Below are 14,304 nucleotides of genomic sequence, written 5' to 3' on the forward strand. Positions count from 1 at the left end.
ATTCGAATCGAATGGGTTGCCAACGTCTAACGTGGCTGCACTTTCGAGTGCCAATAATGAATGTCTAAGGGTGCAGAGTGCAGGGTGTAGGGTGCTGGGTGCAGGGTGAAGACCACCCACCACCTACGCCCCTGATTGAAAAAGCTGAGCCGTGGGAGTGGGTTCAAGAGGGTGGGGTTAGTAAGAGGCCAATGAGTGCAGCTCTTTCGATTGGCTGCTCGTCATTGATTTTTTCCATTTCTGTGGCTGTTGCGAAATGCAACTCAAGCCAGGCCAAGTCGATGATGATGATGACTTGAGGGTCTTTGGGGGCTCACGACGAGGACCGGGCTCAGCTCAAAGAGGGCTCCCCAAAGGGGGCTGCCAGGGTGGCAATAAATAAGGTTTTGATTACATTTTATAAAAGAATTTAGTTGGGGAAATAAATAAACTGAAGAAGACACTTGATTGGTTTCGTTTTGTAAGCGAGGTACGGGTCGGGTTAAGTACTTTGGCTTTGGCTTTCTTTGGCTCAGTCCCCCCTTCGATCTTTACCCCCTTCATTTCTTTTCTCTGCCCCACTCCATGGACTGGGTGGAAACTCACTTGACCATCATCAATAGAGCAGACTGCTCCGATTCGATTTGTTGATGTTGTTGTTTGTAAAAGGATATAGTAGGCTGCATGCCATCGAACTGCATGTCCGCCGAGTTGCACTCGGACTGGCGGTCCTGGGCGTCCATGACGGCCCGCAGGCAGGTCTTGTAGTCGGGCGAGCCACCATGGTGGGCGGCCGCCAGGAGGGCGGGGTGCAGCATCGACGGCGGGTGTGGCAGCGGCGGCGAGTCGCGCGAATCCATCAGCGCACCCAAGCTGCCGGGCGGGCTGGAGGAGAGTTGCATGGACTGGTGGTGCGGGTGGTGCTGCTGGTGGTGCTGATGCAACTGGGCGGCCGTGGGCTGGCCAGCGGCTGCGTGCGGATTGAAGAACGGCGAGTACGGCGAGAAGACCTTGGACTCGTGCAGCGAGGGATTAGGAATAGCCACCGAAGTGGGCAAGGACACCGGCATCATGGGTGGTGGTGGTGGCGGTGGCTGCGGATGGTAGGGAGCTACTCCCCCACTGCCTCGCGTCGGACTCTGGGCGGGCGTGGCGCTGCTGTTGCCGTTCGCCGCCTGTTGCTGTTGTTGCTGCTGCTGCTGCTGGACACTTTGCTGCTGTTGTTGCTGCTGCTGTTGGGGAGCGTTCGAGGATCCGCCGTTGGGTGGGACTACGCCGTCCTGGGCCAGAATCCTGCTGACGGTGCGTGGTGTGATGCGCGTGTCTGTGACCTTATGACGCTTCTTCTTCGGAGTCACCACCAGGCTGAGAGCCTCGTTCTGCTCCAGCTGCTGCTGCGTCTGCTGCGCACTCTGTTGCGGATTCTGAACGGACTGCTGCTGCTGGGCGGACTGTTGCTGCTGCTGGGCCTGCTGATCGGGCGTCAGGCAGAAGGGACCGGTCATCGAGTTGTAGAGCGCGGCGGCGGCCACCGGATTCATGCCCTGCGGCGTCTTTGGCGCCTGGAACATGGCAGCCGCTGTGGGCGAAGGACGAATGTGAGGAGGTGGAATATTAAGGGTACTTAAGCTATTGTTAGTGGGGTTTGTTGGCCCGCTAGCCGGATTAGTATTCATGCCAGGATCGCCCGGCTGTTGTTGCTGTTGCTGCTGCTGCTGTTGTTGCTGCTGCTGCTGGGCGGACATGGCCGCGGCGGCGGCGGCATGGTGCATCTGCAGGCCCATGGCAGCCGCTGCAGCAGCCGCGGGCGAGGCGAAGGACAACTGGCTCCCATTCAACCGGGGAGCAGCTATTAGCTGCTGACAGTTGGGCGGCATCAACGGATGCGGCTGTTGCTGCACCACATTCTGCTGCTGCTGCTGCGAACTTGGCTGTGGCTGTTGCGATCCTGGCTGCTGCTGTTGCTGCTGGGATCCCTGAGCCTGCTGCAACTGCTGCTGCGCATTCGCGGACGGCTGGGCGGGCATCTGACTATTAGCTAGGAGTAGTGAACCATTATTACCTGATTGGGATGCGGGTGTTGGTCCGTTCTGGGGCCGGTCTGCCACCTTGGTGCGCGGCGATTTCCTGTCCAGGATCTGTGATGCCAGCAGCAGGTCCTTGTTCAGCTGTTCGGCGGCTGCGGTCACGGAGTCCGCCTGCTTGCTGAAGAGTCGCCGTTGGTGGACGAACCGGGTCACAATGGTGTCCACTAAGGCGGACAGCGAGGTGGTGATTTCGGACTTCAGGACATCGGCGAGTCCCTCCAGATCCGTGCCGGACATGCGCATCATGGAGCTATTGTTGTTGCTGCGCAGCATTTGGAACTTCTCCGACAGCTCCGACTTGAGGGCGCTGTGGGCCGCAGCCCCGCCCATTCGAGTGGGCAGTCGGGCGGGGGCCGGGTGGTGCATCTGCTGCTGTCGCGGGGCGACATTGGCGGCATGTTGCTGCTGCTCCAACTGCTGTTGCTGCAGTTGTTGCAAGTGCTGTTGCTGGCGCTGCAGCTGCTGCTGCTCGTCCTTTCGCCGCTGCTGTTCCTGCTGCTCCTGCTCGAAGCGACGCTGCTGCTCCTGCTGCTGCTGTTGTTGTTGCTGCTGCTGGTGTTGCTGCTGTTGCTGTTGCTGCTGCTGCTCGGCGGCCTCCTTGGCCATGCGCGCCTCCTGCTCGAAGAAGAACTGCTGGTACATGGCTGCGGCATGCGACATGTCGCCCATGTGCTGCAGCAGCGGTGGGAATCCTTGCGGCAGGGCAGGATGGCCCACGCCGACGAGTGGATTGTGTAGCTTGCCTGACATCATCTTGCTCATCATCTGGGACAGCATATTGGCACCGGAGTCTCCGCTCTCGCCCAGCGCCGTCTTCGGCTTGAGGGGCGATGGCGAGGGGGAACTGGAGCCCGGAGCTTCCACCTTGTGGGCGGGACTCACATCGTCGTCGCCGGTCAGAGTGGGCGATGGCGATAGCTCGATGTGGTCGCTGCTGCCGTTGTCCGGCTCCTGTTCCTGCTCTGGCTCCGGCTCTTGATCCTGCTCCTGCTCCTGGTCCTGATCGAGCTCCTGGCACTCACTCTCCTGCTCCATGCGCGTGCACAGCTGCACGTATTTCTGCTGCATCTCGGCGAGCTGCTCCTGCATGGATCGCAGCTGCGACTTGAGGGCGTTCTTCTCCACGCGCTTCTGCTGGATCTGCGGTGACTCCAGCTCATTAGACTCGCTGTCGTCCTGGTCGAGCATCATGCTCTGCAGATTGAGGCCGAAGTTCAGGCCGGCAGCTGCAGCCACATATCGCTCCATGGCGTGTTGCTGGGGCTGGTAGAGTTTGCGCTTCTTGCAGCCGTTTACCTGGAGCTGGCCAGCTTGGACGAGTCCTGATGAGGGGCTGCATCGCATGCCGGACACAATGTTCTCAACGCGGGCCCGCTTGAGGTCCATGCCCGGTTTCTTAAGGCATGTGGAGGGGTCGCGTTTCTGCTCCACGCAATCATCGTCATCGTCGTCATCCAGGACATCGTCCTTGCTGTTGTCCAGCAGCATCATGTCCGAGTGGCTGGGCGAGGCCAGGCTCTCCAGATCGGATCCCCGCGAGTGCAAACCCATCAGCTCCACCTCGTCCAGCATATCGTCCACAGCTTCTTTCTTGGTGGGTAGCTGCGGGTCCTCCGGAGCACGGCTCTGGGATCTCTGGCGATTGGGGTCTTGCTCCTCCTGCTCGGTCTCATCATGGCCGCCGTGGCTGTCTAGCGAGTCCGAGGACTTGCGTCGCAGGCTGCCATCGCTGGCCAGGCTGCTGTGGCTGCCACTGGCGCTCCCGCTGTGACTGCTGTGGCTGCTGCCGTGCGGCGATTGCTGTGGGGCAGGCGCCGTCTGGGGCTCGCTCTTGATCTTGATGTCCGCCATGTCGGAGTCCTCGATGAGGTTGATGCTCTCCATTGTGTTGTTGTTGTTATTGTTGGCAGCTGCCGATATATTGTTGTTGTTATTGAGCTTGGAGTGGAGCTGGTCTTTGTCCTGGAGCTGTTGCTGTTGCTGCTGTTGCATGGCCGTGCGGAGTTCCTGATCGAGTTGCATGAGCTCCTTCTTACCCTGCAGGATATTGCGCAGCATATGATGGGCCACGAGATCGTGTTGCAACTGCTGTTGCTGTTGCTGTTCTCCACTGCTAGCTCCGCCGTTCAAAGAACTCACGGATGCCGCTCTCGGAGGAGATCCACCAGCAACATCGGCTGCCGAGGCGTCGAGGGAGCGATCACTGCAGGCCGAAACCCGTCGACTTCCCTTCGGCGAGACACCGTGATGCGAGTGGCTGGAGCTGTGGGCCGATCCTGGCGAGATGGAGGCATTGGTTCCGTTGCTCAGCGGCGTTGTGTTTGCTGTTGTGGCGGTATTGTTGTTGAGCTGCTGCTGCTGTTGTTGCAACAATTTGGACGTGGAACTCAGGCTGCCGATTAATAGCTCGGCACTGGTGGCCGTCTCCATGGCGGCGGCCAGCATGGCGTTGTCCAGGCTTTGGGGCAGGCCACTGGTGGCGTCCTGGGCCTGCTTCATTTGGCGGCCGAACAGTTCGTTCAGCATCTTGGCCGAGGATCCCCCGAACAGGTTGCCAAAGGCGGCCGTCAACAAGGACGACGCGGAACTGGCACCCGAAACCGGTGAGTTGCTTGTGGGCGAGTGGCTGGGAATTGTCGCTTGGCTCAGTCCCAGGCCCGAAGGACTCGTGTTGGCCGTGCTGGCCGATTGGGGTTGGAACAGGGCTCCTCCTCCACCAGCGGCACCCGCAGCAGCCGCGGCAGCGCTACTCATGAAGCCAGCAGTGTTGCTGGTGTTGCTAGTTTGGCTAGTGTTGCTGTTGCTATTGCTGCTGCTGTTGTCTTTGCTCAAGGATGTGTGGCGCGAACGACGATTCACTTTAGCACTCGCGTTTCCGTTTCCGTTCCCGTTCCCGTTACTATTACTATTACTATTGATATTACTATTTCCGTTACTTCCGATCGAAGTTACGACGTTGGAGTTCTTGGCTGGAATCGGAACTAAAGTCACTCCGGATGATTTTTTAGCCGCGCACGTTGTTGTCTTGCCGACGGCCGTTGACTGTCTGATTTGCCGACTACTCCGGCCGCTTCGATGACTGCGACTGAGACCCCCGCTGATGTTGCTGCCGCTGCCGCTGCCACTGCCACGATTACAGTTGTTGGCCGTTGCCGTTGCCGTTGCCGTTGCTGTCGCCGTCGTTGCTGTTGCTGTCTTATGGTTGTTGTTGCTGCTGCTGCTAGCGCTGCTGTTGCTGTTGCTGTTGCTGTTGTTGCAACCTTCGAGTACGACAACGACGTCGTCGTCGGAATCGTCAGACTCGCCCTCGTCGTCGTTAACTTTCTCCTTTTCCTTGTCGTGGGCTGCCTGCTGCCTTGCCTGCTGCTTCGACGGCTGCTGCTCTCTCTTGCTCTCCTGCTCTTCCGTGTTGTTGCTGTTGCTGTTGGTATTGGTATTAGTATTAGTATTAGTATTAGTATTGGTGTCGCCGCAATTCGCCGCAAAAATGTCGCTGCCGTTTGTTAGATGTATTAGTGTTGGGGTCGTATGTCCGTTTAGCGGTGGTTGTTGCAGTTGCTGTTGCTGTTGCTGTTGCGGCGGCGACTGTTGCTGCTTGGTGCTTGGGGCTGTTATCTGGTGCTCCGGCTGTTCTCCAGTCGCCTTCAGCAGCACGTTGTTCTCATCGCTGTACAAACCAAAACAGTCCGCCTCGTACTCCTCTGATGACATCATAAGATGATGTCCACCAGCAGCAGCAGCAGCAGCTCTCTCCCTTCTCGCTCAGCTTTCTCTCTCTCTGCTCTACTGCTGCCTTGCCTTTTCCCCTCGACAACGACTCGACTTTCCCGGATTGGCTGGCCTCTCCCCGGAATTTCCCCTGCTCGGCTTTCTTTTTGTTCCCTTCTCTCCAGTGGCCGAATTCGCCGCGAAGTGTGCTTGTGTGATTAAGGTCCTGGCAAATCTAGGCAAATTTCTTCTCAAATATGTTAGCTCCAGATGCGCCCGTATCCCTATCCGGTACTGATTCTTATTCCAAGTGTTCAAGTCCTAGTGGTATGTATGAAGGTATATCGATGTGTGTTGCGCCTTCAAAACCTTTCGCTCCTGCAATCCTTGATGTCCTTGCTTGTTGTTGTTGCTGTTGCGCCAAACGTTGAAATTTTGCTATCGCTCAACTTTTTTGGTCGAAATGTTCAAAGTTCAAAATTCTTGGCTGGCACTCTCTGCTTTGATTTTGCGTCTGCGTTTTCTACGTTTTTTTCTCCGTTTTCTAATTGTGAATTTTGTTTTGAATTTTCTTTCCACCACCACACACATGCGAATGTCCTTTGCATTTAATTTTATTTAGATTTGATTTGTATTTCCTCGCTGGTCTTCTTCTGTTTTCCCTTCCAGTTTGTTGCTTCTCTTCGCTTTGATTTTTCTGGTAGCTTTCCAAAAATGTTTTCGATGCTTTCCTTGTTTTTTTATTTTTGGTTTTTGGCTCAAAAACTTGCGAAAGAGTTCGAGATGTATCTTTAATTTTTATTTCGTTTTTTTTTCGTCGATTTTTTATTTATTTTTTTGTCGTTTTGGGGCTTTAGTTGGTTTGGTTTTAGTTTGGTATTCGTTTAATAATCCTTGCTTGCGCTCAAAAAATCTTTTCTGTAAAATGAATGGTAGGCATAAGTCAGATATCTGCTAGATGCTTAAATGGAAGGGAGGATTTGGTGGGGATATGGTCGGAGGAGGGGTGTTTGATGTTTAAACGAAAAGTAAAAGTGGCTGGCCGAAAGCTTCTGGTTTGGGTGGCCACTTGATTGGTGCTCGGTTTGGGGCTGCCCAAGGGGTGGCTGCTCAGAGGGCTGCTGGCTCAAGGGTGGTGGAGGGTGGCTCTAATTCAGCAGAATCCCACCCTCTAGACACAGGTTTTTATCTAATTTCTCCACTTGAGCTTATATCTGTTGGATGACTAAGTGTATGTTGGTGGGTGTGTGTGTGTGTGTGTGTTGGCGGGGTTGAGGGCGGTATACTACCCGCCCCCTTTCAACAAATAAAGATAAGTCACTCCGTTTTCGCTGATAAACAAGTTTGACTTACTTTCAGATACAGATACAGGCACCAGCCGAGCCGCAGATACATAGATACTTTGCATATGGCCGTGGACTGAATGCGTAAGCACTCGAAATAATCAATAAGGGAACTTTGGAACCGCCAAATGCGTCAAACCATCGACTATCGATCACATGCCCTACTAGGCCTGTATCACATTTAATCGCTTGTGTCTACGAGGGGCCATCTGCATTTTCCAAGAATCCAACAGAATCCTCCCCTTGGGTTTTCCACTTCCAGAGACCAGGCCCAGACCCAGACCCAGACCCAGACCCTTCAATTTTTATTTCATTATACGATTGCAACTGCGAGTGCATTGGAATGCATAAGGACTCCAGCCCGTAGGACCAAGTCAATGTCAACAGAAGCCACCCTCCCAGGCGGTGAGGGTTTGGTTCCTGGTTCCATTTCGGCAACTGTACTTGCCTCAAGCCTGCAGCTTGCAAGGACAACTCGGTGGGACAAGAATTAAAACAGAGGAGGGTGAAGAAGGGAAGCAAAGGCAAGGGAGAGGCATAGCCACCCCTATATACAGGACTTGTCAAGTTGGGCTTGGGTCTGGATAGGAGGTAGGATATAGGGAGGGACGATAAATTCCATTGCATTGCAGATCGTTAGAGATATTAGAGTTTTCAAATTTACCACAAACAAAGCGTTATTTCTCTCTGTCGTCCATCATAGATCCTCCTGGAAAGAAAAGATACAGTTTTTGGTTAAAATCTGGCAGGATGTTCTTAACTAAGTACAAACTTATAGAACTAATAGTATATGGTACAAAATTGTCTCCTATATTGTTGAGATTTTTCTTCTATTGTGTTTGTAAATATTTCCACAAATATTGGGATTAACATTTTTAGCTTAATTACTTAAGATAATATCTCCTAATGGCACCCACGTGCCCAAACATTATAGTCCAAGGAAACTACATAATTGTCTTGTCGTGTTTAGAACCTTTTCTTTTGAGAAACGCTTTCCTTAGACACTTTTTAATGGCCGAGTAAGACAGTTGGCACTCACAAGTTCAATGCACTTAGGGTCTAGGCCCGGACTTCTATGAGCGCCTTATCAATAGGCCCTTCAACCCCGCCGAGGGTTGGAGGAGGGCCATATGGTGCTATCCCTATTCTAAAACAGAAGAAAGGAACCAAGGAGCAAAGAAAGTTGCCAGCTGAGGCGAACTTCCACCTACGAGCCCACGACGACCCAACGAAACAGCAGCGCAGATAATTACGACCTTAACACATTTTCCGTTCATGTTTGGACTGAAAAACGCTGGCTTCGCTGGCCGACTTGGCCTGGCTGGCTTGGTACTTTGCATGCGCTCTTCATGAGGGATGGGGCGGTGACGAGGGGGTGGGGCAAGGTGAGGCGAGGGGATGATAAGGGTTGGGGGTGCTGGGCATGTGTATCTCAAAGTGTGCTTTGGAATGTGCCTTCACAGATCGCGGCACACGGTAATGTCGCACTACTCGTCGCACAAACGAACGAAGTGTGGCACGGCCATGTGTTTTCGAGTTTCATCCTCTGTCTTTGTCTGTCGCTTTGGGCCCCTCTCTTTCTGGTGGTCGGGTGTCATCATTAAAATATGCTTTGTCCCGCCACCACATCTCATAAATAGGCGGGTGGGGTGAGGTGGCTAGGCAGCGTGTTGTTACGGTCAAGTGACTCTAAAATCCGTTAAAAGCAAAAACTGTCCCAAAAACCCGACTAGTGGCAATTAGAACTTTATGATTTCGCTTCAGAGATCCATTATTCTAGATTAAACAGACACAGGGTCCCCAGATTCGAATGGTGTTTAAATGGCGGAGGAAATCGTAAAGCAAGAATAATGCGAAACCGAGTCAGAATCTGCAGCCCCTATCCGAAAATCGGATGCGGAAGGAAATGATCCTAACAGCTGATGATCTCAAATGAAGTTAGTCTTCAAAAGGGAGTCGCAATACACTCGAAGAAAATACTCGAAGTAGCTGATCAAAAATAAGACTACTAAGATAGATCTTTTAATCCTTCAAATATTTTGATAATTCATTTAAAAAACCTCAACAAACTTATTAGAGGTTTTAAATCCTAATACTCCTCAATTATTCTCCCAGTGTATGGAACGTACGGCAGTCACGAGCGAAGTGAAGAACGATCACCGGAGCACACCTGGACTCACTCTATGGCTCTATGGCTCAATGCGCGTGCGGCGATCCGGTGGGGGGAGCTGCAGGAATCGGAGGAAGGTGGGGTGATGACCAAAAGGAAGAGAGGCACTCGGCACTCGGTACTCGGGCAGACGGAACCAAGGGGCGTGCTCCGGTGGTGGCTGCCGTTGACATCCATCCAGCCGGTTGGAGGAAACGATTTCTACCTGATCCGGATTCCGGAACTATTCCTATTTATGCCAAAGTCGTCGAAACAGTGTTTTTGCTTGCTTTTGGCATTCATTGCCATTGCAGTTGCAGTTATTGGTAGTTGGGAGATGGGTTGGCAGGAGGAAGGAGACCCAGCTCTAATCCTGCTGCCACAAACACATTAAAATTATGCTGCTGCAAAGTTTGCTGGCAGTCGTTTCCACGAGAATTGGCAGCAGCAACAGCGGCAACTTTGTGAGGCTGCTGAATTGTCCTGAAAGAAAATGTCCTTCTCCGCCTTCTCCGTACTGCTGTCTCAAACAGTCGGGGTTTTATGCGAAAAGTTTTGCAACGAACTTGCCAAAAGGTCCTTCTGCCGGAGGATTGCAATGCAGTAAACTGGAATTATTATGATGTCAGCCCAGCCTCGGTTATTGTTATGGCCAGTTTTTTTTTTGGGGGGAGGATGTGCAGCTGGAGGAGCAGAAGGGGCAGTAGAACGCTCCTTGGCTGAGCCCCTAACTGCCAGATAAGATACAGATAGTACTTGTACTGTAGTACATGAAAACACTCTCACAGATATCGGCGTTTGGTCGCCATATGGCGGTGTAGATACGACATCCGAGCGATACTTTCGAGTGGAGCTGGTAGAGGTTTTCCCGTGGCACTTTTCTATTTCGAAGTAGGTTGCTGGGATTCAAATGGAAATCAGGAATATGATAGGGTATAATCATTCTATATTATATGACACTCTATACTATTTATTAGCTAAATATGATTAAATTCTTGGGAAAAAATATACTACAAAAAATAATAAAATTTGGTGAAAGTTTAAATCAAGTTTCTATAAGTATGTATATTTGTAACATATTCTTGAAATACACTTCCAAAGCCTAATAGCTTAATTTGTGTAAAAGTTTTTAATTTCTAGGGGTATCCTTTTAGTCTCTACTCAACCCATTCTGTCTTGTCCTGCTCGTTGTTTTCAGACATAAGCACATTTTGTGGTCGTTGTTTGTCGTGGCTGCGTTGTTGGCTTTTATTGTCTTTCAGCGCTTGATTAGATAGCACAGGCACACAAACATATAGCATATATATAGACTAGAATACAGATACAGATACGGATACGGATACGGGCCAGGCACGCAATGGCAGCCAGAAAATGGCCATATGTGGCCAAGTCGGCTCCCACTGCTCATTTTTCAGACTTTTGTTTGGACAGTGGCCGGCGCTCGTTCGACTTTGAGGCTTTTCCTTTTCGCTGCACTGGGCTTTTGTCCTACCTGGTCGCCTGGTCGCCTGGTCGCCAGCACCTGCATCTGCCACCCACTCGCTGCACCACCCCCGCCACCTTCGTGTCCTGGGCTTATCGCGCTTTTAATATCGCAACGAAAAAATAAAAGGAAGAAAAAACATGGTGGTATTGGGCGAAATGCATGCCTAACGTGTGTCCTTTAGCTTTGGCCTATCTATGCAGATATCTTTCTCTGGCGTTGGGCTGGGAGGGCTGGGAGGTGGCGAGGCACTGGCCAGGGGTACTGGCATTAAAAACATTTTCATTGTAATCAAGCGCACTTTCTTTTATTATTATTATTTTGCCTCTCTTTCCGGCACTAACGACGCAAATTACTCAAATGTATCTGCCAGATACTTTTTGTTTTCTGCCCCGATGTCGTTCGTGTATCTATCTTGTGTGGCCCCGTCTCTGTCTCGCATAGCTCGTATATTATTTATTGATCGAGATAAGCGTCACGAAGCCAATTTCAAGCGTTAGCCAAATGATACTTGCCTCCTGCCCGCCACCCAGCTCCAGCTCCAGCTCCACCTCCACTACTCCGCTGGCTCTTAATCGTAAGTGCTTTTTGCACTCGCTTCCAAACCAATTTCAGTGTACAGTCCCGGCAGGCGTTCAAAGTTTCCGATTCAGTCCCAATTCAGTGATTTCCCCTACATCCGTTTTGGTGCGTGGCACTTAACCGGTAACCCTCCTGGTTATGGCTTTCCCTATTTACAAATTATTAAGGTTGCAATCAGAGAATGCAGCTGGCAGATGTCTTGCGCCCGGACTCGCTTCCCTGAACTCACCCCCCACTCGCAACGTCTTGAAGACGCTCTGGGAAACCAACTGTCGTCGATCCTCGGCCGTTACAGTCCAGGGTTCAGGCTTCTTCATAGTTACTTTTCAGGGTGGCAGGGGCTCGGGGTCGGGCACGGCATGGGCTGGGTGTCCTGGGTCTGGCGTGTGCTGGGCGAGCACGAAGCATAAACGAAGTCTTGAAGTCATCTGAGTGGAACTTGAAGGCACCATTAAAAACTATAACTCCTCCGCCCACCTTTGTAACGTATTTTTCTTAACCAACTTGTACACATTAGTGGCAAGTGGGAGTGGAAGCTTCTGGGGCCAGGCTATCAAAACTTTGGCACGCAATGCCAACAAATGCGACGCCTCCAAAGTCGCTTGAATAATTCAATTTTTCGTGTGTCCGGCGCGTAATGTGTCCATTTAGTCGGGGTCATTACGAGACGCATATGAGCTGGGCGCTTAACGGACATAAACACTTCCTTCCACTGGCTTTCTTTACCCAACCTAAGCCGCCCATATCCACATTCCACCTGCGGGGGCCCAGTTCCTTCCTTCCTTGACAAAACGCCTCCTCCTCGGAGACCGCCAGCTCGGGAAGGAGGGGGTGGTGCCGTTGGTTGACTTATTTTTATGACAAATGCGAGATATGTTAATGCGATAGGCTGGCGGTTATTAAGGAAATTACCCACACATGTCAGAGTCCTGGCCGCGAGTCCTTGAGGTCTGCGGACAAATATTTGAAGTTTCAATTTCAGTGGGGCAGTGAGCATTAATAGAATACGTATATCCGGCCGGAGAAATGACTTCATGTCATGCCTTAAGATAATTAGAGGTTGTACCCGCTCCCGGCTCCCCCAGCTCTACGGCTTCTCCTATCGCCAGTTACGAATCTTGTACTCCTTTCCTTTCTGTGTTTCATTTTAAAAGAGAAATTAAAGGGGAGGTGGTCCGGAGGTGTCTCTGATTGCATGTCCAGAGCCTTGGATGGCCCTCTGGTGTCGTTTGCCCCGCCGGAGTGACTAACATGGGACCCGGAGTCCGGGGTACGGACATTAAAAGGCCTGACTCATCATCAGTGCCTCCTGGCTCGCCCCAATCTCGGGCTAAATTTATTTAAACTCATCTGCGTATCAACAAATTGATTGTATTTAATTCAATTTACAATGAAACGAAAGGCAGGGCAGTCAGGCAGTCACAGCAACTATCGAGCAAGTTTTTCGAGGCGTCTCCGAGGCAAATTGCCCTGAATAATGAAATTTGCAGCTAATAAAGGCGAACTGCGATTCGTTTTCATTGGGGAATGACTGGAAGACTGAAGTGACTGGGAGGCGTTGAGTCAAAAAGCCGCAATAAAATCTTGTAAAGCATAAAATTCAATTCCCCATTGTTTGTCCAACAGCTCCTCCTTCTCCAGCTCCATCTCCAGCTCCTCCTGTACATTAAAATCCTTTGCCAGTTTGGATGAAATGAAAAAGATTTTCTTGATCAAACAATGGAGTGTAGAGACAATTGTTGATTTATGCATCGGAGATAAAATTCTTGGAAATCTTTTCAAAACGATTTGATGGCTGTGCGGCAGGCAGCTCCCTGTTCATTTTATTCCTCGGTAATTGCAACGGCAACTACTTCAGCTGGAGAGGAGGAGTCAGCGTTCTTGCAGAAAATCAATGACAGTTGCGGTTGTCCGAGTCCCCGTCCGAGATGTCAAAATGGGGGCTTTCTTCATCCTCCTACCTCCGAGGAGGAGGTGGCTCCTCGACAAGTGACAGTTTCAATTAAAAAATCGTTAGGAATAGAGCCGGCCAAGAGGTAAGAGCCCAGCCGAGCGCTTAACCGAGTCGAGTTCCCCGGCAAACAGAACTCAAGTAGTCGCCCAGTCGGATTCATTATGATAATTTAGTTGCCGGAGAATCCTGCACTGCTCCGCTTGACATTTGAAGAACTTTGAAGGGCCGCCAGAGGAGCACAGGAGTCCAAGAGAGCGGTGAAAGGAAGTCAGAAGGAAGGATTACAGCCGGCAGGGACATTAATGAAATTAAATTTGTGGAAAATGGTTTTGCATTATGACCTCCGCCAGCGAAGGAGGTGAAAACAAAAAGAAATACCAGTTGAGTGGCCTCTGGTCAGATCAAAGGGGGCACAGGGGGCATAGGAGGCAGATGGATAAAGGGGAAAGGGGAACACGTGCTACCCAATGGATATAAAATATAAAAATGATATGAAATGAGGGCTGGGCGCTGATTTCCGAACCGAGTCGTGAATCAGACTTAACAACCACTTGCTGGCACAGTCCCTCTCTGGGTGGATGACTCTTCTGACAGCTCGTCAGCTGGCATCATAACTCAGCTCGTAGCTGCGTCCAGTTCCAGTTCGGGGCACGGTGCATCGGAGCTCGCGGTTCTTGCGTTTCGGGTCCGCAAGTCAAAGGCTGCAACACTTAATGAGCGCATCCGGTGGATGCACTGCCACCATCCCCCACTGCACCCGCGGATGGCCTTGCATTGCTTCATTGCACTTTACATTAAAGTCGCGACATTACACAATACGAACATTAATGTTCATTACCGTCCGACTGGTCGGTCGGCCGGTCGGTCGGCCTGTCTCCTGTCTTAGGGGGTTGTCCATATCCACATGTCCATATCCATATCCATTTCGATGTTGAGCGATGTCCATGTCATAATGCCAATCGAAAGAAAGGTGTCACTGCAGCACATCGCTTCACGCTCAATTAAGGGAGGTCACTCAC

General features: G+C 51.5%; 1 protein-coding gene across 8 annotated transcripts in view; it reads right to left on the minus strand.

Moving 5' to 3' along the window:
• Positions 1 to 14,304, minus strand: part of LOC6499650 (homeobox protein prospero) — a 66,205-nt gene that overhangs the window by 17,254 nt on the left and 34,647 nt on the right. For 5 of the 8 annotated variants that reach the window (XM_044715146.1, XM_044715145.1, XM_044715148.1 and 2 more), the window contains exons 3-4: positions 7,782 to 7,826; positions 586 to 6,692 (exon numbers count right to left, since the gene is read on the minus strand). In XM_044715146.1, coding sequence (XP_044571081.1) covers positions 586 to 5,780 — 5,195 coding nt within the window. In that variant the 5' untranslated portion in view covers positions 5,781 to 6,692; positions 7,782 to 7,826. The remainder of the gene's footprint in view (positions 1 to 585; positions 6,693 to 7,781; positions 7,827 to 14,304) is intronic. The other 3 variants (XM_044715154.1, XM_044715157.1, XM_032453615.2) reach the window with 3 other exon arrangements.

The sequence above is a fragment of the Drosophila ananassae genome, chromosome 2L (genome assembly GCF_017639315.1).
Source record: "Drosophila ananassae strain 14024-0371.13 chromosome 2L, ASM1763931v2, whole genome shotgun sequence".
NCBI classification, from domain to species: Eukaryota; Metazoa; Arthropoda; class Insecta; order Diptera; family Drosophilidae; genus Drosophila; species Drosophila ananassae.